A 24,151-nucleotide genomic window follows, 5' to 3' on the forward strand; every position below is an offset into this window, starting at 1 on the left:
TCTACTAGATAGCGGCGTTTTGTGCAAAGGGCTGCAGGTACCCGCCAATTGTCGCGTTGGCGTTATGGCTCAGGGGTGTATTTCTTGAATTTAAATTTTTTTTAAAGTCTTCAAAAAGGCAGTAGTAGTCTCTCCACTTCCCTGTTACAAGTCTGAGACTTTTATTATGAGAGGCCCCTTTCTCTTTCCGAGAACCCTTCCCTCTCACTCATTTTATTCTTATCCCGATCAAACTGGCCCCATTCTCCAAGACGTCTCGCCGTTGATTTGATTTGATTTATTTTTAATTATGTGTGTTCTTTGGGAAAAGTCCAGCCTCCGGTGACTCCTCTTGCCTCTTTACCGGATCTGTCCTTGCCTCTTTACCGGATCTGTCCTTGCCTCCTTCCCGGTCCTCCGAGAAAGACCAGCCCTTTCGTGCTGCGGTCTGAGGAATGGAACTGGACGGCGCTCGGGAAACCTCACTGCAGGAAGGCTCTTCCTTGCCTGAAGAGCGATCTCCCTCCGCCCTAGGACAGGCCTTCTCCAAGATTTTGCCCGGTCTTACCGGCCAGGAGGCACGAGGGGTCAGAGGAAGAGATGCAGCTCTTAAAGATCTAGGTGCTCTAATAGAACACACGGAGTATGATAGATTATTTGACGGTGAGCTCCGCGGAATGCCGGAGATACTGGAGCAGGTGGCAAAAACTCTGGAGATGTATGCAGCCCCACCCAAGGAGGAGGAAAGTGGAGGTCATAGCCACTGTCAAGTGGCTGAGAAAGCAGCAGAAGTTGGGTTACTGTTCCTTAAGCTGTTGGGAAAAATCGAAACTTCCAAGAATTCTCTGGCCTGCCCTGCATGGAAGTCAGGCCTACGTCACTTGGCGGGACCCATCTATATTTTTGCCGTCACACACAGCCTTGACCAACCATGGACCAGCCTAAGATCTCGGGAAGTTGCTAGGGAGGTTCTCACGTTACTGCTCCAAGTTACTGAATGCGGTTCTGTGGCAGAATTCCTACACGGAAAAAATGAAGATGAGAAAGGGAGATTTACTATGATAATGGGACTTCTTAAACCCAGTTTGAATAAGTAAGTACTCCTTACGGTTTACCACTGACCTGAGGCTCAACCTAATCTTTTAGATTTAGAATGTTGGCGCTGGAAAAAACTGAGTTTCTTAATAAGTAAAATAAGGGTGTTGTAATAGCACATCTGTTAAGGTCCAAGAAGGTTTTCTTTGCTATAAATGGCATAACGAAATAGTAGCAAACTTGAGATCATAACCGAGGTCTTCAGGCTGAATTTTTCTGTGCTCTTTCCAGTTCTTATGACAGCTGCCTTGGAAAATTAGAAATTCTGTACCACTTACCTGGAATAAGTTAATAATTCCAAACTATTGGAATATGCATGGGGATTTGAAGAGGACTTAATTAAATTCATGGTTTGAATTTAGACTTGAGGATCTTGAAACTCTTCAGTCATTATTAGATAGGGATGGTTTCAGATAAGGCAGCAATGTTTGGGATGGAAAGATAAACATTCTTTTTTTTTTTTTTTTTGTGGTTTTTGGCTGGGGCCAGGTTTGAAACTGCCACCTCTGGTATATAGGTCCGGCACCCTACTCCTTTGAGCCACAGGCGCAGCCCAGATTCTTTGTGTGTGTGTGTGTGTGTGTGTGTGTGGTTTTTGGCCAGGGCTGGGTTTGAACGCACCACCTCCGGCATATGGGATCAGCGCCCTACTCCTTGAGCCACAGGCCCCGCCAACTGCCCAGATTCTTTAGATTGCTATTAGCTAAAGTACTTTTGGTGAGTTTCCATTTGCTACTCTGTTAGCACTGGAGTCATGTGGAAAATACCCATAGCTGTCATTTTTAACTCCAGGAACATGGAGTTGAAAGCTCTTGGTTTGAAGTCTGGTGCTTCTTTTCTGTGCTTCTGTTTCTTTAGAAAGACTCTCTAAATCTCACCTTTGTTATTTCAAATATAAAGATAATATACCTATCCCACTGTTACCATTTAGTGAATTAGTTGAATCATTTGTAAACTCACTTTATATACTGGTGTTCAGGTATCTATTGATTTGTTTTTGTAATATTAACACATTTCCTTTACTCTTTTGTCCCAACACATCTTTCCTGTAACCACCACTGTCACCATACGTTCTTTACATAGCTGTGATAATTGGCTACTTCTCATTGGCTGTGCTTTAGACCAAGAGCCCTGTGTGATTGATTACTAAATACAGTTAGTGCAACTTATATAAGTCGTTCTAATATAAATCTTAAATATGTATAGTATAGAATCAAGAATTATCTTACATGGGATGCAATATTTTTCTTTTTTTTTTGTAGAGACCGAGTCTCACTTTATGGCCCTCGGTAGAGTGCCATGGCCTCACACAGCTGACAGCAACTTCCAACTCCTGGGCTTAAGCGATTCTCTTGCCCTCAGCCTCCTGAGTAGCTGGGACTACAGGCGCCCGCCACAACGCCCGGCTATTTTTTGGTTGCAGTTTGGCCGGGGTGGGTTTGAACCCGCCACCCTCGGTATATGGGGCCGGCGCCTTACCGACTGAGCCACAGGCGCCGCCCAAGGGATGCAATATTTTTCAAAGGTGGGAAAATACTCTGTTTAGCTTGAACTGGTTAATTTTTTTGTTGCTGTTGATTAAAAACAAGTCACCTGGGTGGCCCCTGTGACTCAGTAGGTAGGGTGCCGGCCCCATATACCAAGGGTGGTGGGTTCAAACCCAGCCCTGGCAAACTACAACAAAAGAATAGCTGGTGTTGTGGCGGGCGCCTGTGGTCCCAGCTACCCGGGAGGCTGAGGCAGGAGAATCGCCTAAGCCCAGGAGTTGGAGGTTGCTATGAGCAATGTGACACCACGGCACTCTACTGAGGCGATAAAGTAGACTCTGTCTCTACAAAAAAACAAAAACAAAAAAAAAACACGTTTGGCGGTGCCTGTGGCTCCAAGGAGTAGGGCGCCAGCCCCATATGCCGGAGGTGGCAGGTTCAAACCTAGCCCCGGCCAAAAACTGCAAAAAAAAAAAAAACAAAAACATGTCAACCCTCACATTAACCTGAATTTTTTAAAAAAAGTTACAAATTCAATGAATCCCCAACAATAAAAAAAAAAAAAGTTACAAATAGAAAAAAAAATGTCACTTTACTTGATGTGGTTGGATGTGTCCATTTAGGGAATCCTGGAAGAGCAGCCCTGCCATCAAACATGTTTTCTCATGGACTCTGCAACAAGTTACTCGACCCTGGCTGACCCATCATCTGGAAAGGATACTTCCCCCTTCATTGCTTATCTCAGATGATTATCAGACTGAGAACAAAATCCTGGGTGTGCTCTGCCTCCATCACATTGTGCTCAATGTGGTAAGTAGCCTCTGCTGTCATCTGCACTGCTAGGACAGACTGACTCATTCACAGCTGTTCCTCATGCATCATATCACTGTTTCATTTTTCTTTTTTTTTTTTTTTTTCAGAGACAGAGTCTCACTTTATCACCCTCGGTAGAGTGCTTTGGCATCACAGCTCATAGCAACCTGCAGATCTTGGGCTTAGACGATTCTCTTGCCTCAGCCTCCCGAGTAGCTGGGACTACAGGTGCCTGCCACAACGCCCAGCTATTTTTTTGTTGCAGTTTGGCCAGGCCAAGTTCAAACCCGACACCCTTGGTATATGAGGCTGGCGCCCTACTTACTGAGCCACAGGCGCTGCCCCAGTGTTTCATTTTTGCTTACGTATTTTAACTGCTTTCTATTAATGGTGTCATTAAGTTTACTTATCTCTAATTTTTCTTCTTATGTGTATTTTTTCTTCTGCCAACCTGGTATTGTATCTCATAGGTAATATAATAACTGAAAGGACAATTATAGAAGAAACTTGGCAGTGCCTGTGGCTCAAAGGAGTAGGGCGCCGGCCCCATAAGCCAGAGGTGGCAGGTTCAAACCCAGCCCCCACCAAAAACTGCAAAAAACAAACAAACAAATAAAAAAAACAATTATAGAAGAAACTATCAAACTAGATAACTAGACTTTGAGTGAATAAGGGTTGGCTTTGAAGAAAAACAACAGGCACAACAACAACAAAAAACACTAAATAAAATCAGAACCTAAAATGGATTATATCCAAATGTGCAAACTATTAGTCAAAGAAACTTTAAGGCTCATGCCTATAATCCTAGCATTGTGGGAGGCTGAGAGAGGAGGATCCTTCAAGATCAGCTTGAGCAAGAGTGAGACCTGGTCTCTAGTAAAACCATCTCTACTAAAAACAAATTAGTTGGGCATTGTGGCAGGAGCCTGTAGTCCTGCCTACTACTTGGAGGCTGAGGCAAGAGAGTCATGTAAACCCAGGAGTTTGAGGTTGTGTGAGCTAGACTCATGCCATGGCATTCTAGCCTGGGCAAGAGAGTGAGACTCTGTCTTGAAAAAAAGAAACCTTTGTATTATGGGGCTTTTAAGAAATGTATACACGGAAGTAGAGAGAGTGGCATAATGAATCTTCATGCACCCACAATCCAGTGTCAAAGATAATCAACATTTTGCCAGTCTTGGGAAACTTTTCTTTTAATTGGATCATTTTTTTTATTCCAGCCAGCTGCTGATTTGCTCCAGTATAACAGAGTCCAGGTTCTGTACCATGCCATTTTCAACCACCTATACACCCCAGAGCATGATCTCATTCAGGTACTTGTATTATTTGATCATAAGTGTCTCTGAGTTCTGTATATTTGAGTAGAAGATGGAGCTACATGAGTAGGAATAGCAGAGGGACATTTTCTTCTCTTGGAAAATGAGGACGGTAATGAAAAGCCGTTGCCAAATTGAAAGTATCTCAACACCAAGCAGGCATCTGTGCTCCTGAATCTCCACAAATGAGGCTGTGTTCTGTCTTTATCTGGGTCAGCTGTGTATCACTTTGGAGGCAGAACATTGATTTAAATGTTCTCCCATCTGTGCTGCTTTATGTCAACACATACCCTCACTAGAAACCCTCTGTATGTTATTTTATTTTATTTTATTTTATTTTTTTGCAGTTTGGCCAGGGCTCGGTTTGAACCCACAACCTCTGGAATAATGGGCCGGCGCCCTACCCCTTTGAGCCACAGGCGCCGCCCGTGTGTGTATTATTTTAGTGTCTTTTATTGAGTGTGCAGTAACCATTGTAGGTTCTAAGAGTAAATGAATCAGACAGGTTCTGGCTTTAAGATAACCTTTGGAGAGACATTTTCTGTAAATATATAAATATGTATTCACATATCTACATGTAGCTACAGTATAGAGTGATAGCCGTATTAGAAAAGGTTTGTATAAAATGCAGTATGTAGTGGGTATGCAGCAATAGGCAACAAACCAGTTCTGGGTGGAATTGGGGGTGGTTTTAGGAGGCTTTGGGAAGGTGATGATAATCCCTTTTAAGAAGGATGAAACAATTTCTTAGGGGTCAGAACATTAGAAAAGGTAAGAAAGAAGTTAATGGCTCTGGCTTGGTGCCTGTGGCTCAAGTGGCTAAGGCGCCAGCCACATACACCTGAGCTGGCAGGTTTGAATCCAGCCCGGGCCGCCAAACAACAATGACGGCTACAAACAAAAAATAGCCGGGCATTGTGGCAGGCACCTGTAGTCCCAGCTACTTGGGAGGCAGAGGCAGGAGAATTGCTTGAGCCCAGGAGCTGGAGGTTGCTATGAGCTGTGATGCCACATCACTGTACCCAGGGTGACAGCTTGAGACTCTGTCTCAAAAAAAAGAAGTTAATGGCTCTGTGCCTGTAGCTCAGTGGCTAGGGCGCCAGCCACATACACCCGGCTGGTAGGTTCGAACCTGGCCCGGGCCTGCCAAACAACAACAACTACAAGAAAATAGCCAGGCGTTATGGCGGGCGCCTGTAGTCCCAGCTACTTGGGAGGCTGAAGCAAGAGAATCGCTTAAGCCCAGGAATTAGAGGTTGCTGTGAGGCCACGGCACTCTACCCAGGGCAACACCTTGAGGCTCTGTCTCAAAAAAAAAAAACAAACAAAAAAAACAACCAAAAACCCCCAGAGATCCCAGGAGAGCTTAAAAGGGAGCCTAGACCCTGAAATTTCAGATAAGGTGATCCAATTTAAGACAAATTTGAACAATCTGAGAATCTATTAGGAGCAATTTTATTGAAAGTACATGCAGATATTATGTATCAGTAAGTCAGACTTAGTGACAGTAGACTTAGATCCCTAAGTTAAAGACCCACCCAGTCCTGCCATTCTTCCCATTTTTCCAATTAGCAAAGAACAGTTCTGAAGAGAAAGTATGTGTTTTAACATGAGACTGTCAGATGGAAAGAATATAGAGTTTGAAAAAATAAAAAGCACTTAATGTTACTAGTGATATTACTACTTATTATTTTAGAATTCTGTGACATGGACCCTAACAACAGTAGATTAAGTTCCTAGAAAAATCAACGAGTGCTGTGGTGAAAATTATGAGCTAGTTTCCTTCCATTCCTTCCTCTGAGGTTGTGCTCCTGTGTCTGCTGGATTTATTCCCCATCCTGGAAAAGGCCCAGCAGTGGAAGGGAGATGGAGCTCGGCCCACCACACACTGTGATGAGGTGCTGCAGCTGATCCTGACCCACATGGAGCCTGAGCACCGCCTTCTCTTACGCAGGACCTATACAAGACACCTACCGGCTTTTGTGAAGCGGTGAGTCACTGGGTTGCTGGTCTGGCCATTCTCCCAGCTTCAGTTCTTTGGCGTCACATTTTCTCTTTTGTCCTTAGGTTGGGGATCCTAACTGTCCGGCACTTGAGGAGGCTAGAGCGAGTCATCATTGGTTATCTGGAGGTTTATGATGGACCAGAGGAGGAGGCTAGATTGAAGATATTGGAAACCCTAAAACTTGTCATGCAATATACCTGGCCAAGGTATAGCAGCCAAAACCGACAGGTCTGATAAAAGAAGTAAAACTTAGCCAATTTTTCTGTTCAGAACTTGCCCAGATGCACATTCAGTACAAAATATTGTATTTGTTTTGTTTTTTTTGAGACATAGTCTCACTCTGTCACCCTTCGTAGAATACTGTGGAGTCAGCTCACAACAACCTCAAACTCCTAGGCTCAAGGGATTCTCTTACTTTAGTCTCCCAAGTAGCTGGGACTATAGGCACCTACCACAACACCCAGCTATTTTTAGAGATGGCGTCTCACTTTGGCTCAGGCTGGTCTCAAACATGTGAGCTCAGGGAATTCACCCGCCTCAGCCTCCCAAGTGCTGAGATTACAGGTGTGAGCCACCATGCCTGGCCCCTCAAAGTATTATATTTGAATACCTTCCATTTTCACACACTTATAGGAGTTTGAACTGAGAATGTGGCATTAGAAAGATAAAATAGATGTATAGTAACTTCAGGTGCTCATATTTGACCCTTTCACCAGGCATCATTTCCAGATTCTGCCACTGTTAAATAACTTCTTTTAAATTCAACTATATTGGGCCAGGTGTGGTGGCTCATGCTTGTAATCCTAGCACTCTGGGTGGCCGAGGTGGGTGGATTGCTTGAGCTTACAGGTTGGGGACCACCCTGAGCAAGAATGAGACCCCAGGCGTTTTGGCAAGTGCCTGTTGTTCTAGCTACATGGGAGGCTGAGGCAAGAGAGTCGCTTGAGCCCAAGAGTTTGAGGTTGCTGTAGGCTGTGATGCCATGGCACTTGACCAAGGGTGACAAAGTGAGACTCTGTCTCAAAAAAAATAAATAAACTCAACTACATCTTAAGAATGGCTTAGATGGGCATTCTGAAGAATACGCACCCAGGTGCTCTTTGTACATCTCTCTAGATTTATAACGCATAGAAGAATGTTAGTCATTTAGAAGTGCCACAGTAAAAACATGCTTACTTTGTTCATCCTAATATTCCTTAAATGTAATTGAGAGTAGAATACTTCCTAGTACATCATTTGCCATCTCCAGAGCAGCGATTAGAATATAAAGTTAGGATTTGCTTGCTTTGAAAGCATTCCAACTGTGACTTGAGGGTAGGTATCAGGAATAAATTGGAACCCAAGCTGATGAGTTAGCAAAAGGCTTTCTTGCATAACTGAAAATTTAATTCAGCCAGAGAATCCAGTGGCCCAACATATTTATTCTGGACCATGTTCTCTCACTTCCTTATAAATGTACAAGGAATCCAGAGTAACTTTCCCCCATGACAGTTTTTCTTGCAGTCACATTTGTAACTAGATTGCATTGTATACTTACTACCTTCTCCCCTGCTGAACTGTAAACTCTAGGAGAATGGAAGACCACTTCTGTTATTCTCCCAAAGTATACTCAGTATCTGTCATTAGGTACACAAATATTTGAAGAGTGAATGGACATGAACAGATGAATGAAAAGATTAATCAGATGAATTCTGTGTCAGATCTTTCAAGATCAGAGACCAAGATTCCAAGAAGAGAATGGTAAACAAATGTAAAGAGATTTAAAAAAGAAATGTGTTGTCTATGGTTGAGGGTAGACTGTAGGGAAAGGCTGAATATTTTTATTTTTTCTGAGACCTAGTCTCACTCTGTCCCTCTGGGTAGAGTGTCATGGCATCAGAGCTCATAGCATCTTCAAAGTCTTGGGCTTGAGTGAACTTCTTGCCTCAGGCTCCCTAGTAGCTAGGACTATATAACACCCAGCTAGTTTTTCTATTTTTAGTAAAAATGGGGTCTCACTCTTAGACTGGTCTGAAACTCCTGATCCATCTACCTTGGCCTCCCAGAGTGCTAGGAGTACAGGCATGAACCACCTTGCTTGGCCAGCTTGAAATTTTTTTTTTTGAGATAAGAGTTTCACCATATCGCCCTCCGTAGAGTTCTGTGGTGTCACAGCTCGCAGCAATCTTAAACTCTTGGGCTTAAGCGATTCTCTTGCCTCAGCCCAGCCTCCCCAGTAGCTGGGGCTACAGGTACCTACCACAATGCCTGGCTATTTTTTGATTGCAGTTGTCATTGTTGTTTAGCAGGCCCAGGCCTGGCTCAAACCTGCCAGCTTTGGTGTATGTGGCTGGCGCCTTACTCACTGAGCTACCGCCGCCGAGCCAGGTTGAATATTTTTAAATGAAGGGATGAAAACATTTTTCTCCCAATCATGTCTGTTAATAAATATTTATCGTGTATTTTTTCACATTACAGGTTTATTTTTCAGCTTTTATTATACATAAAATTTAAATTTTATCATTTTTATATAAAATGGTAAACTTTATAAATACATAAAATTTACCATTTTTCAGTGTACAGTTTATTTTTTTGAGACAGAGTTCCACTTTGTCACCCTCGGTAGAGTGCTATGATGGCACAACTCATAGCAACTTCCAACTCCTGAGCTTAGGCAATGCTCTTGCCTCAGCCTTCCCAGTAGCAGGGACTATAGGTGCTCGCCACAATGCCTGGCTATTTTTTTGTTGCAGTTTGGCCAGGGCTGGGTTCGAACCCACCACCGTCGGTATACTCACTGAGCCAGAGGCGCCACCCTAAGTGTACATTTTAGTGGCATGAAGTACAATCACAATATTGTGCAATCATCACCACTACCATTTCCAGAACTTCATCCAAGGGATAAAAACTTTTAGAAAGGTTAATAATTGGAAATAAATAGGTTGGACTTAACTGATAGGATCTGAAATTAAATGACAGAAAATTGAAATTGACACTTAAGTTGCAGAAGCCTCCATTTATTTATGTTTTTTTTTTTTGGCTGGGGCTGGGTTTGAACCCGCCACCTCCGGCATATGGGACTGGCGCCCTACTCCTTGAGCCACACGCGCCGCCCGCCTCCATTTTTTTTTAACTTCTAGGCCTAAGACAGCATAAAAGTTGAAAGTTTGTGGGCTCTCTCCTCTGGCCAAAAGTACATGTCTTTGGTAAGGGAAGATCCTGGTTTCCCCTTCTCAGCCCATGAGTGGGCTGTTTCCTTATAGTAGAACCGAACTTCTGGAAGAAAGGAAGTTATTCTTAGGCTAGAGTATGGGTATGTATACCGAAGTACACTAACAGGAGTGTTGAGGAGGAGTCTCTTGTTTGCAGCTCTGCAGTCTTTTACATCACTTAACTTTGGCTTTAGCTCCTTCCTTTGTGAGATGAGGGCTTTTCACTAGCCAGCCTTTGAAGTCTCTTGCAAATTTAATATTGACTTTAGTTCTTCTTGGTTCCAGAGTTTCCTGCAGACTTGTGGTCCTACTGAAAGCTCTCTTGAAACTGATATGTGATGCAGCGAGGGATCCAAATCTGACACCCGAGCCAGTTAAGAGCGCCTTGTTGCAGGAGGCCACAGACTGCCTGATTATCCTGGACCACTGCTCTCAAGGACAGGTGAAGGTAAGGCAGAACCTGCAACTCAGGCTTCAGTTGGCCCTCATTATCCTAGGTAATTCCTAGTTTATTATAACTTATTATTCATGTGCCTGACCAAGCCTGGAAATGAACATGCATAATTTAGGTTTCCATCTGAGACTTTAGCCTTCAGTAGAATCTGAAGAATACATTATTTGTCTTTTAAAGTTACTTGGAATTGTTCAAACCAAAAGGCAAGAGGATCAGCAGATGTCACTGGGGTTAAGGATGAACGAGACAGGGCAAAATGCCTCATGATCAAGAATTTGGGGCTGGGCATGATGGCATGTGCCTGTAGTCCCAGCTACTTCGGAGGTTGAGGCGGGAGGATCACTTATAAGCCCAGGAGCTTGAGGCTGTAGGGACCTATGATGACATCGCTGTGCTCTAGCCAGGGTAACAGAGGAGGTAACTCAAAAAGTTTGTGAATTTAAGTTCTGTTCTAATCTTCTGAATTAAAAAAAAAAAAGTCATGAGCCCCCAAGGAATAATAACAGGTACACTAATTCAGATATCATGTTTCCAGTTTTGGTGGGGGCAGCTATCTCTTCGGCAGATCTTCTTATTTTTTTTTTTAAGAGACAAGAGTCTCACTTTGTCACCCTTGGTAGAGTGCTGTTGCGTCACAGCTCACAGCAACCTCCAGCTCTTGGGCTCAGATGATCCTCCTGCCTCAGCCTCCCAAGTAACTGGGACCAGAGGCACCCACCACAACACCCAGCTATTTTTTGTTGCAGTTTGGCTGGGGCCAGGTTCGAACAGAGTCCCTGGCCACGGACTCTGTCTACTGCTCATACTCTATCTCTACATAGGCTCATTTTTCTTCGTAAGGGTCTCTTCAAGGGTGTTTTGCCTACTCACTGAGCCACAGGTGCCACCCTCTTTGGTAGATTGTTTTCAGTATTCATGATCCACACAGAAATTCTTCCTTTGGTTCCATATTCCACAAAAGTTAACTTCTCAAAGCCATAGCATATGATAGTTGTATGTATATTTATATATGTATTTATAATAATTAACTATTGCCTTTTTTTTTTTTTTTGGTGGTTTTTGGCCGGGGCTGGGTTTGAACCTGCCACCTCCAGCATATGGGACCGGCGCCCTACTCACTGAGCCACAGGCGCCTCCCTATTGCCTCATTTCTTATCCCATTTAGAAATCCTCAATTGAAAGATTTAAGGTAACATGAAAAGAAATTCGTATACTAAAAATGTTTAAAGATAGTATGGTATTCCAACTGTGTTATCTTAGCTCTTTAATCAAACCCTAGATCAAACCTAATTTGCCTTGCCTGGAATTAAGCTGTTTCTTCATGAATCAGCAGAACATATGCAAGCACATTAATACAGTTTTTAGATACCTAAACTATGTAGTGAACTGCCCCCTGGTGTCATTCACTCTCTCTCTCAGTATTATACCAAGAAAGAAGAATCAGCAGACAGGGAAAAGAATAATTAAAGAAACCCCAAAGCCTATCTGGTTTCATGTTTCAGGGTCTCCTGGCCAACGTTGTCCAAAGCTGTGAAGACAGCAAGGTGGTGAACTGTATCAGAGAAGTGCAACAGGCTTCTGAAGGCACTCCCTTCAATGGAACTTAAGATTTGTATTACTTTCCCAAGAGCAAAAAGATTTTTCTTTCTCATTTAAGGAAAAAAGGTATTTTTACACTAAACATCTTTAAGTTAGAAGTGCTTTTTCCTTCTTTCTCTTTTTACCCCCACCAGAGTAGGGAAAGGTGAATAAGAAAAAACTGAAGATGCAGTTTCTAAATAAAGTTTGGGAGGAAAAACAGGACACTGAGGAATTTAGCATTTAAAATTTAGAAATATTTACACCCCCAGTCTCATCTCAGATTCAAGAATTCATCTGTTAAGCTTCTTAGGCTCAAGCTGTTATTTCAACACATACGGTATAAAAGTATACTCACAACCTAGGGCTTTCTTCCACTCATTCCAGATTTCTTGCCTCAGTGAAGTGACATAAATATTAAAAACACAAATATTGTGTTAAATATAACACAAGATAGCAAAAGCTAGAGGTGTGTACATGTTCAAGATAAAAAGAAACTTCCAAATATTCAGTCCTGTGTATAAATGTTTTGAAGAGAAATCATGTGGTCTTGGCCTTGGCCATGGACTCTGTCTCCTGTTCATACTCTATCTCTACATAGGCTCGTTTTCTTTGTAAGGGTCCCTTCAAGGGTGTTTTGCCTTTGTGTTTCACATTAAGGGCCTTTTCTTCCTCTTCCTCACTGGAGGATGTATCATCCTGGTCCTCATCACCGCCAGCATCCAGTTTATCCATATCCTAATGTGGGGAGAGAAAAAGTAAAAGAGTAGGTAAAATGCCAGATTTCTCCAAACTCCCTTCATTGCCCCTTCAATTTATTTATTTATTTTTGAGACAGAGTCTCACTATGTCGCCCTGGGTAGAGTGCCATACTGTCACAGATCACTGCAACCTCAAACTCTTGGGCTCAAGCAATTCTCCTGCTTTAGCCTCCCAAGTAGCTAGGACTACCGGTACCGGCCACAACACCCCCAAGTACTTTTGTTTTTTTTTTTGCAGTTGCCATTATTGTTTAGCTGGCCCGGGCTAGGTTTGAACCCACCTGCTGTGGCATATGTGGCTGACACCATAACCACTGTGCTACAGGCACCAAGCCAGCACAGTTTTTTTTTTTTTTTTTGAGACAGAGCCTTAAGCTGCCGCCTGGGTAGAGTGCTGTGGCATCACCACTGACAGCAACCTCCAACTCCTGGGCTTAAGCAATTCTCTTGTCTCAGCCTCCCAAGTAGCTGGGACCACAGGCGCCCGCCACAACACCCGGCTATTTTTTGGTTGCAGCCGACATTGTTATTTGCCAGGCTGGATTCGAACCCACCAGCTCAGGTGTATGTGGCTGGCACCTTAGCTGTTTGAGCCACAGGCACTGAGCCAGCACAATTTTTTTTTTTTTTTTGCAACAGAGCCTCAAGCTTTTGCACCCTGGACAGAGTGCCATGGCATCACAGCTCACAGCAACCTCCAACTCCTGGGCTCAAGCAATTCTCTTGCCTCAGCCTCCCAAGTAGCTGGGACTACAGGCACCCACCACAATGCCCAGCTATTTTTTGGCGGGCCCGGGCTGGATTCTAACCCGCCAGCTCAGGTGTATATGGCTGGTGCCTTAGCCGCTTGAGCCACAGGCGCCAAGCCACACAGTTTTTTTTTTTAACCCATAAATCTCACCTCAAAATCACTTATGTCACTCTCATCTACCTCATCATCTTCCACAAATTCTCTTTTTCCCATATCCTAGAATAAAATATAACTGTTAGGTTCAAAATACATAAAGAAGATTCAGTTTAGACATTGTGATCTCATTTTATTCCTTGATAAATAAGTATATAAATAACATTATGAGAACCAGAGTCTACTTACTAGGCCACCAAAATTTAATTGTTCCTAAATTTAATACTTCTGAATTAAAAACACCTCCAGTATATGGGGCCGACGCCCTATTCCTTTAAGCCACAGGCACCACCCTATCACACTATTCTTATTCCTAATTTTAATCATTAGAGGTAAAGCATCTTCCTTTTAATTGTTTAAAATCTGTATAAAAGAAAACCTTTACAATTTGTTACCTGCAGGAAAAAAATCTTAGAATGTCAATAAATATGACTGAAATTGTGAATTTATAAATGATTTGCTGGGCAAGCCTGAAGAACAGAAATCCAGCCCTGCTAAACCAAAAATTAATGTCATTATGGAAAAAAGATATGGTTAGGGAACTGAAGGTAATAGTCTGTAAATTACATAAAAATACATCTAGTTCTCTATAAGTCTGTTTGAGAAAACAGGACTTACTTCATCATCATCTTCATCTCTTTCCTCAGCATCTGAAGAGTCACTTTCTGCATCCTGTTGTTCCAAGGCCTTGTCAAAGGCATGGATGGGGAAATTGTAGATGTCTCCATACTGAAAAGCATAAACACAGACTGGCTTTAACTACATTTAGATAATACATACTTGAAGTTCCACTGTCCACCAAGCATATTCTTTTTTCCTCAATGATTAAATGAAAATACTTGATTTGATGGCTAATACTTCATTATTATTTTCAAGCTTAAGACAGCCAGCAATGTCCAAAACATCCCATTTTTGACATTTAAATAATCAGTGGCTTCTACCAAATAGGTAATTTCTATGGAGGATGGAACCAGATCATTTAAAATTTAGTGGTCTGGAAAACTTATGCACTGGGACAAATGTAATTTTGTTGAGAAGGGGAAATAAGTAAAAAGTATATTTTAATCATGTTTGTATAAATGACACTAATTTTAAGAAAGAATCAAAACTTTTTTTTTTTATTGTTGGGGATTCACTGAGGGTACAAGACACCAGGTTACACTGATTGCATTTGTTAGGCAACGTCCCTCTTGCAATCGTGTCTTGCCCCCAAAAGGTGTGGCACACACCAAGGGATCGAAACTCATTTTAAAGATCCTTAAAGTCAAGAGTAATAGACAGGAGGAGCAAAATCCTTTGGCTTTTATACAGAGATATAGAATTGCTGCATTTGGGAATGGGAATTGAGAATAAGGGCAAAAGCAAGAGAGGTCTCTTATGGTGAATGGAATGTCAAGGGTAACCAAAGCATTTGATATGCTTGTATCAATGAACTAAAATGAGAAAGCCTGGCCTACGTGGCTTTATTTTATTTCAGGGATAAAATCAGAGTTAAGATCTTCCTAGCATCTTTTCTCAATATTTCCAAGCATGATACTACCCCCAAAAAAATAAAATTTGTACCTGAAAACTATACTACAACCTCCATAGTTAACCAACTCCCTTCATTGACCACCTCAAGTTGACCTAAATTTCATAGACCAGACATGCACCATATGTAGGTCTCAGTACAGCAGGCCTCGTTCCTTAATGTGGACCCCCTCTGCGTACTGGTCAGTTTGTTACAGTCCCTTGGGTGGTCAGCTCACAGAGGCTCTACTGTACTAGCTTACCGTATCTTTTTTCAGTCTCTCCAGTAATTCCTTCTCAATGGCATTGTCCAGTTGAGCAGCTATTAATGCCTTTTCCTACAAGAGAAAAACATTCATTAGTACTGATTTTTCAGCCTGGTAAAGTGGAAGAAACTACTAAGTTTTTTTTAAAGGAGAAAGATGATATAATCATTCTTTCCCCTTGCAGGACTGGCTTCTGCCTCTCTAGAGATACACTTCTTTCCCTCCCAAACTTTCTTGGGAACCTTTCAAATTCAAAATTTCTAACATTCTTAATCAAATTCTAAAAAAGCTGTATATTTGATAGATATACAAAGCATGTAGGTCTATATATATATATTTAAGTGTCTCAAAAAATTAGCTAGCCTGAAGCCAGACTTTGTAAAAGCTAAGGAAAAGGAAGAGAGATTTTCATCCTTTCACATTTTTTAAAACCATGTTGGATTCCATGTTATAGAAAAATAGGTTAAAAAAATATTTTTCCAACGATCTCTCATAGAAGATATTTAACATCAACCTGTATGACCCCCAAACCGAAACATAAAAATCTAACCATGATCTATTTTTCTAGCTTAAGAGTTTGCATTAATTTGATAGTGAAAATTACCATAGAGGGTTTTCAACCGCTGTTAGAATGATTAACTTAAATTGTGTGTGGAATAAATCACAATGCTGCAAGATGAGGAGCACATGGCTCAATTAAAAGGCTACAGGTTATGTTCCAGGTTATTCTCTAAAGTGGGGTCCTGTTACACATCAAGAGTGATCCACTAAGGTGTTGGAAGAAAATACTCAAAACTTAGGTGTATTTTTTATGTTACTAATATTTTTCACATATACTGACATCGGTACCCTGACTCGGTCCACAAATAGTTGTGTGTCAGATATAGTGAGCAGGATATCCTGAGGAAGACTCCTCCGTAGAGAGAGTTTAAAAGTGGGGTTCTCTTCTATTCAGATTAGTCACATAGAACCTCTTGGATGGATTTAAGTGGATTTATAATGACATTGAATATTTTGCAAAAGACAAGGAGTTTTACAAAGGTATATTTCTATGTACTTTTAAAGTTGTAGAACCTAAAGAGCTGTGCATCTGTCACAAAAAGAAAAATGTTTACCAACCTTTCCTGAGATAACAATGGCTATCAAGTAGTATGTAACCTAGCAGAAGTTTAAAAAACAAACCTTCTAGTGAATAATGGGAACAAAAGCATCAGAAGATTATGAAAGCTATTTCTTCTTCAATCCCTTGCTTTTTATTTTTTTATTTCTCTTTTTGTTTTTTATTTTATTTATTTTTTTGAGACAGAGTCCCACTTTATTGCCCTCAGTAGAGTGCTGTGTCGTCACAACTCACAGCAACCTCCAACTCCTGGGCTTAGGCGATTCTCTTGCCTCAGCCTCATGAGTAGCTGGCACTATAGACGCCCACCACAACACCCGGCTATTTTATTGTTGCAGTTTGGCCGGGGCCTGGTTCAAAACCTGCCACCCTCGGTATATGGGGACGCCACCCTGTTTTTTTTTTTTTTTAATTTCTTTGCTTTTTTTTTTTTGTTGTTGAGACTGAGTCCCACCCTATGCTCTGAGCAGAGTTCAATGGCATCATAGCTCACTGCAACCTCAGACTCGGGCTGTGAGCATCCCACTGCCTCAGCCTCTGGAAGCCACTGGGATTACAGGTATTTGCCCTGGCATCTGGCTGGGTGTTTTTGTTTTTCTTCTTTTCATTTTTTTAGGAGTTCGGTCTCACTCTCACCCAGGTAAGTCTTAAACTCCTGAGCTCAAGCAGTTCTCCCGCCTCAGCTTCCCACAGTACTGGGATTACAGGCATGAGCCCCGGCGCCCGGCATGAAGGTTTTTTTTGAGACAGAGCCTCCAGCTGTTGCCCTGGGTAGAGTGCCGTGACATCTTAGCTCACAACAACCTCCAACTCCTGGGCTCAAGCGATTCTCTTGCCTCAGCCTCCCAAGTAGCTGGGACTACAGGCGCCCACCACAACACCTGGCTATTTTTTGGTTGTAGTTGTTGTTTGGCAGGCCTGGGCTGGATTTGAACCCGCCAGCTCTGGTGTATGTGGCTGGCACCTTAGCTGCTTGAGCTACAGGCGCCAAGCCATGAAAGCTATTTTTTTTTTGAGACAGAGCCTCAAGCTGTCACCCTGGGTAGAGTGCCGTGGCATCACAGCTCACAGCAACCTCAAACTCCTGGGCTCAAGCGATTCTCCTGCCTCAGCCTCCCAAATAGCTGGGACCACAGGCGCCCGCTATAACACCCGGCTATTTTTTGGTTGCAGCCGTCATTGTTGTTTGGCGGGCCCGGCTGGATTCGAACCCGCCAGCTCAGGTGTATGTGGCTGGCACCTTAGCTGCTTGAGCCATAGGCGCCAAGCCATGAAAGCTATTTTTTTTTTTTTTTTGCAGTTTCTGGCTGGGGCTGGGTTTGAACCCACCACCTCCAGCATATGGGGCCAGTGCCCTGCCCCTTTGAGCCACAGGTGCTGCCCTCATGAAAGCTATTTTTTAACAGGAGGTGACAAATGATCAAGCCAATGTGTGTTGGTGAAAGGGAGGTAAGCAAAGCAAATTCCAAGAATGAGTGAAAATTTGAACTTGTCAGTAAGAGCTGATTTCTGGAGCTTAAAGCAGAAGAGGATTCAGCATGATACCAGTGAGGGGAACAGGCAAACTACTCTGCGACAAAGGTTGGAGATAAGTGTATTTTCCATAGATACTGATTCCATCAGTATTGGAGGCTTTAGAAACAAAACAAACCAGTTCACTGCAAAGGAGCAAGTAACACGAGATAAAAATTTGAGTTTTCAATTCTTTCTTTTTTTCTTTTCCTTTTTAGAGACAGTCTTGCTATGCTGCCCAAGCTGGAATGCAGTGGCGCTATCATAGTTCCCCACAGCTTAGAAATTCTGGCCTCAACTGATCCTCCTGGCTCAGCTTCCCAAAGTGCTGGGATTATAGGGTGTTGGGTGTGTACTGTTCCTGGCTGAGTATTGTTTTGTTTGTTTGTTTTTGAGACTGCTGCCCTGGCTACAGTACCGTGGTGTCAGTCTACCACACAGCAACCTCAAACTCCTGACTTCAAGTGATCTTCCTGCCTCAGCCGCCTCTGAGTAGCTGGTACTACAGACACCTGCCACAACACCTGGCTAATTTTTCTATTTTTAGTAGAGATGGGGTCTCATTCTTGCTTAGGCTAGTCTTAAACCCTGAGCTCAAGAGACCCACCTGTGTTGGCCTCTGAGAGTACTAGTGAGTTTCAGTTCTTTACCAGCAATTTCAAAGTCCAAAAATTCAATTTAGCAGCCAAATGACTGGAAGGGACATGAAGCTATTAAAGAATATATTTTTCTAAATCCATCTACTGTGAACATTTGTATATTTCACTGCAGAAATATAAGTGTATTTGACTAGAATGCTCAAACTCTGCTGAAGGTAATATGTAATACATAAGACATCTGACCTCAAGAATTTCAGATAAAGGAGTTGTGGAGCTCTAAGATAAAGTTCTTTCTCTTCCCCATTATATATACCCTCCTCTAAAGTGCTCTTATTTTAGCCTGCCCTAAAAGTCATAATCGTAAGATACAAAAAATCTGATGTCTTCAGCAACTAGTATCATTATCTATTAGTGAACCATTACCCAGGGCCATCCTACACAGTTTACACAGACCATGGTGACTGAATCTCTCATGAGCCCTGTCCACACACCCCTCCCCAGTGAAAATACAGAAGGTGTGACTATCAGAATAGTAAGTTACCTCTCTTCTTTTCTCCCTACGCTCCACCTTCTTACTCAAAGGAACAAGTTTCCTCCTAGGAGAAATAAAACACATCAAATATTCCAAGTTCATATGGAATTGGTTTTGTAGGGCTCAGCTCAACACAGCAAGATACACGTAAACATTTCTAGAATTTTGTGCTATATTTAATGCTATAAAAGTCATTTTTACATATATGTGAATATGACTATTTTTGTTTTTTTTTTAAGCCTTTCTGAGATTGAGGGCATTTACCGTGCTGACGTTAATGCTTTAGGGAATCAAGAAAAAGGAATTTTCTATATAAAACTAACATCTGTAGTATTCTCTGTAGGCCACAATGAAAAACCAGTAGGGCCCAACACTCCTTGAGAAGGCAGTCTGTTTATTCTGTGAATTTCTTATCACTCTTTAAATAAGTTTTCAGTGACTCTAGAGTGAAGTTCATATATTTTATGTCATTTTCAAATCTCTAATCTTAAGATTCCCTCAGGAGTTGGAAGATTTTCAGGTAGGGAGGGTAACGAAGTTATATTCTACTGTTTTAAAGGGCACACTTTTAGTCTGAGATAAAGTTTCTTAGCTAATCATAAAAGATTCTACAAAGTTGAATGTAATAGAAATCATTAAGGTTTCGCAATCTCTCAGCTTTAAGATATGCTCCATGGAAAGAACGATTTAAAAATAAATAAATGATCCAAATACTTACTGTCGCTTTAATGTAAGTTTCCTAATTCGAATTAGGTATTGGGTAATTTTGGTGAATCTCTGCTTACATTTGTGTCGAATGAAACGGGGCCAGTAAATTAAATTTTCATCTATTTGTTCCAGTGCTCTCTCATAGTTTTTACTAAGCCGCACCTACCAAATAGAAAATGGAAGTTTGAATGGTAAATGTAAATGATTTATTAGATCTTAACTGTAAACAACAGGTCTTAATAAGGATGGCTTCAAAAGCTTAATCTAGATATGGTCAAGCATGTGGCCTTTATACTTTTGATCAATGGTCACTGTTTAGTCATAAGTCTTACCCGTTCCCAGAGACGCCTGGGAAAAGCTGCTCGTTCTATAACCTTCATGTACAAGTAGCACTGTCCTGAAGGGTAAAGTAAAATACCGTCAGTGTTACTAATAGAGACTAAAAACCATCCCTTTAAAGGCTGCTGGGTAGTTCTCACAGAAGTTAAACCCAGGGAGTTACCTTTCTCTTCTTTGATGGTGGCATACTGACTATTTGCCAGGGGACAAGATGACCGATTACACAGTCCAGTCAAGTTGTATTCATTTCTGCAGAAACCTTGAGTCTTGGTTCTAGAATGAGAGGAAGGAAACAAAGATGCAGAATCCAGTCAGGCTATACTCATTTCTACAAGTCTTGAAATTTGGTTTTGGAATGAGAGGAAAGTAACAAAGATTACAAGATGAATTACCAAGGAGAGAACTGAAAGAACCTTTTTTTTTTTTTTTTTTTTTTTTGAGACAGAATCTCAAGCTGTTGTCCTGGGTAGAGTGCTGTGACATCACAGCTGACAGCAACCTCAAACTCTTGGGCTTAAGCAATTCTCTTGCCTCAGCCTCCCAAGTAGCTGGGATTACAGGTCCCGACCACAATGCCTGACTATTTTTTGTTGTTGCAGTAGTCAATGTTGTTTAGCAGGCCCAGGCCAGGTTCAAACCCACCTGCCTCAGTGTATGTGGCAGGCACCCTAACCACAGAGCTACAGCCCTGAGGCAATAACTGAAAGAAAATTAGTCAAAATTGTAAATCTACACTCACCTTATTTTGAAGGAACAAAATTGCCTGTTTCCAAGTGTATCCCAGATAACCTGCAAGACAAAAAAAAAAAAAAACATTTCAAATGCTCTGACCCAAGGGATGCCATGGTATTCAAGAAGACAGTGCCCTAGGTGTTCAGACATTGCCTGCTTTACTGGAAAAGAGTCTGTAATGAGTAATGAGAGAAAGAAACATTTTTTTAAAATAGCCTGACTTGTTTACTTTTTTTTTTTTTTTTTTTGAGACAAGGTCTCACTATGTTGCCCTGGGTAGAGTGCTGTGGCAAAATCACAGCTCACAGCAACCTCAAACTCCTGGGCCTAAGCAATTCTCAGCCTCCCAAGTTGCTGGGTCTACAGGCACCCACAACAATGCCCAGCTATTTTTTTGTTGTAGTTGTCATTGTTGTTTAGCAGGCCGGGGCTGGGTTTGAACCCGCCAGCTCCTGTGTATGTGGCCGGTATCCTAACGGCTGAGCTACGGGCACCAAGCCACTTATTTTTCTTTACACACACTCAAAAGATTCTTGTATATGAACTTAATACAGATCAGCAATGATCATGACCACATTACACAGAGATAAAATTTCATTAGTATTTTGTAAATATTTTTCCTGATTTTTTCTATACATCTACATTTCACTAGCTATGCCTGTGTGTATATTTTTAATGAGATCCTATTATATACTTTATAACTTTCCTTTTTTACTCAATATGCTTATTATTGTAATATGGGAGGAAGGTATGTTATACTAAATCAAAGTAAAAGAGAATACACTGTTTTCCTTCCTTAAAGAGATTCACCAAGTGTAGTGTGTGCAGGTGGTAGGTATGGTCCAGGCTTTGATTTTGTCTGCATTGTTTTTAACTTGCTTTTATTAGCATAAAGGGTTATATGTGTGTATGTATATACACTCAAGAGTTCAAGACCAGCCTGAGCAAGAGTGAGACCCTGTCTCTACTAAAAATGAGATTTTTGGATATACATACCATAATTGTATCCCATTGAGAGCAAGGAAAAGTTATCTATCGTTATTTTCCACTAACTAATGTGCTCTTTATTCATTCAGCATTTATTGTATACTTGATTTATATAAGGCTCTGACATCTCCAAGTCCTGACACAGAGTAGGCACTCAAATATTTGTTAAATGAAGAAAGGTATGGTTTTTAAAAGAGTTTATGTATCTAGTTAAGAGGAAAGATCTGTCAAGGAAGTATCACAAGGTAGCAGTAAAGGTAAATTTACAAGGTAGCCACACAGAGGTACATGAGAGTACAGCAGTCTTTGAAGTGCCTTGAGGAATTGGGAAAAAGCTTTAAAGCAGTTAAAGGAAAAACGTGAAGAAGGAAAACAGAAGAGAACACACTGTGGGAAGTTTAAGTGGGTCTGTTTGGTGGGGGATAGTAGACAGCAGGTAAGAGGAAATGAAACTGGAAAAGGCTTACAGTTTTACATATAATCTCTAAATCAACAACTTCCAAGTTTATCTCCTGGTCAGACTTCTTCCTTGAATACCAGTCTTCCCTGAATACCTACATGTACTAGGCCTATTTGGCGTTTCCACTTGAATATCTAATAGGCATCATAAATATGTGTATTAACACATCTAAATGGTGTTATCAGTTCCACACCTCTTAAAAGAATAGGGTATTCCTTCCCTAGTCTTCCCCATTTCAATAAGTAAAATCACTTCTGATGTGTTTAAATGTAACATCCCTTGATTTCTCCCTTTTCTTCACTGAATTGATCACTGAATTAAAATTCATCCACTTCTTTTCATCTCCACCATTACTACCTTAGTCGAAGCTACTTTCACCATACCCTAGTCTTGCTGTCATTCTTCCTCGTCCAAATGTCCTCCACACAGCAACTAAAGAACTTTTCAAAAACGTTTATTGTATCATTAAACACCCTAGAAACACTTCCTACAGGACTCGGCATGATATTGCTCTGGCAAGCATATCCAACTTCATTACCTGTCGCTCTTACACAGGTACACATTGTGTGTCCTTTAAATTCCTCCTTATACCTTCAGATCTGATCTGCGCTTTACCGATCCCACTGCCGGGACTGCCTTTCCTTCAGTCCCTTAGTAGCTAGTTCACATTTTTTAGAACTCAGCGCAAACGTCTTCTGTTCTGAGAAACTTTCCCTGACCTGGTCTCCCCTAATTACACTTCATCACTCTTGATTTTTCTTTCATAGTATTATTACACAGTGCATTTGTTTTATTGGTTTGTTCACTTGTTTGCTGTCCGTCTCCCCCGCCAAGTACTCCAGAAGAGTACTGTCTGGCTTATTAACAACCAAATTTCCAGTAACCACCACAAAGTTCAGCACATTTTAAACACGTTAAGAATTTCTCCAACAAAGAACTAAATGAGCGAACGTAGGCAGACGTCAGAGCAAGTGTAAAGATAAACCCAACGCAGCTGCACACGGATGAGAACGGAATCCCTTGAGCCGCCCCCCGCAGCCGGAGGCTGACAGCTGACAGCATGGCACCGTGTCCCCTACTGTCGCCGCCCAAGTCTGGACACACACACCCGTGGGCTGAGGTGGCGGTATCCTGTCCCCATTACTGGCTGGGCAGGGGGATGGAAATCCCGGGTGGACGCGGGGGAACCCCACGTTGGAAATCCGGATTCAAAAAGCCGCGTCCGGAGCCACACAAGACGAACAGGCCAGCACAGTATGCGTCTTCTGAGTGCTCTAAAGTGGGCAACATTCCCTGCGCGAACGCCGGGGTGCCAGAACAACAAAAAGAGACTCACATCATCCGACTGCATGGTGTCTGCGGCTCAGGGCGTGGCTCTCGGCTGCAGCACAGGAGAAGACATGCTTCTTCCGGAAAGTCACTTCCGGAAAGGCCTCGCCTCAGGTTTCGCGAGAAACTCTGAGACTCTCGGGAGGGCACAGCGACCCCTGGCGGCCTAGCGCGCTCGCGCCGCCACGTCATAACCGGGCCGTGTCCCAAAACTCCTACGGGGCTGCGAGCCGCAGCCGGTGTCCCTGGCGCGCTCTTCTCGGCGTGCGGTTCCTGAGCCGCCGTGAGGACCGGCTACTTATCTTCGCCAGGGGAAAAGGACTTTTACTGATCCATTTCGTTTTATAAAGGCTATTCTAATACCAAAAGACTGAGAAGGTCACAGTCGCAGACTAAGGATGGGCCCTTAATAGGAATGCATATCACTTTATGAAGTAATTCAATATATTACGCATAATGTAGTTTTACTGCATGC

General features: G+C 42.1%; 2 protein-coding genes across 7 annotated transcripts; one reads left to right on the plus strand and one right to left on the minus strand.

The window, feature by feature from the left end:
* On the plus strand, positions 1-18,960 carry TTI2 (TELO2 interacting protein 2). Of its 6 annotated transcripts, none has more exons than XR_008377365.1 (8): positions 1-1,072; positions 3,185-3,371; positions 4,595-4,687; positions 6,493-6,680; positions 6,758-6,901; positions 10,172-10,334; positions 11,843-12,005; positions 18,209-18,960. XR_008377365.1 is itself a non-coding variant. In XM_053578542.1 (7 exons), the coding sequence occupies exons 1-7, from the start codon at positions 435-437 to the stop codon at positions 18,290-18,292; spliced, it is 1,497 nt and encodes a 498-aa protein (XP_053434517.1). In that variant the 5' UTR covers positions 1-434; the 3' UTR covers positions 18,293-18,960. The 6 variants fall into 6 exon arrangements, 2 of the variants coding, with proteins under 2 accessions (XP_053434517.1, XP_053434516.1); XR_008377366.1 differs by having other exon boundaries at positions 18,387-18,960; XR_008377367.1 differs by lacking the exon at positions 18,209-18,960 and adding an exon at positions 14,231-14,325.
* MAK16 (MAK16 homolog) lies at positions 12,385-23,768 on the minus strand. Its single transcript, XM_053578544.1, has 10 exons — positions 23,684-23,768; positions 20,908-20,957; positions 20,332-20,441; positions 20,162-20,226; positions 19,840-19,991; positions 19,131-19,185; positions 15,356-15,430; positions 14,202-14,312; positions 13,581-13,646; positions 12,385-12,656 (listed from the first exon to the last, which is right to left on the minus strand). Exons 1-10 carry the CDS (start codon positions 23,696-23,698, stop codon positions 12,459-12,461), a joined length of 897 nt encoding a protein of 298 aa, XP_053434519.1. The 5' UTR covers positions 23,699-23,768; the 3' UTR covers positions 12,385-12,458.
* Between the last annotated feature and the right edge of the window lie 383 nt (positions 23,769-24,151).

This window comes from Nycticebus coucang, chromosome 24 (assembly GCF_027406575.1).
Source record: "Nycticebus coucang isolate mNycCou1 chromosome 24, mNycCou1.pri, whole genome shotgun sequence".
NCBI classification, from domain to species: domain Eukaryota; kingdom Metazoa; phylum Chordata; class Mammalia; order Primates; family Lorisidae; genus Nycticebus; species Nycticebus coucang.

What these genes read in the sequence shown, in the direction of transcription:
- TTI2 (XM_053578541.1), top strand. Translation starts at nt 435, where the DNA reads ATGGAACTGGACGGCGCTCGGGAAACCTCACTGCAGGAAGGCTCTTCC. An exon ending in CTACCGGCTTTTGTGAAGCG is followed by an intron (nt 6,681 to 6,757) that starts GTGAGTCACTGG and finishes TTTTGTCCTTAG; the next exon opens with GTTGGGGATCCTAACTGTCC. An exon ending in GCTCTCAAGGACAGGTGAAG is followed by an intron (nt 10,335 to 11,842) that starts GTAAGGCAGAAC and finishes TTCATGTTTCAG; the next exon opens with GGTCTCCTGGCCAACGTTGT.
- MAK16 (XM_053578544.1), bottom strand. An exon ending in TTTTGTTCCTTCAAAATAAG is followed by an intron (nt 20,442 to 20,907) that starts GTGAGTGTAGAT and finishes CTCTCATTCTAG; the next exon opens with AACCAAGACTCAAGGTTTCT. An exon ending in GTAGGGAGAAAAGAAGAGAG is followed by an intron (nt 15,431 to 19,130) that starts GTAACTTACTAT and finishes TTTCTCTTGTAG; the next exon opens with GAAAAGGCATTAATAGCTGC.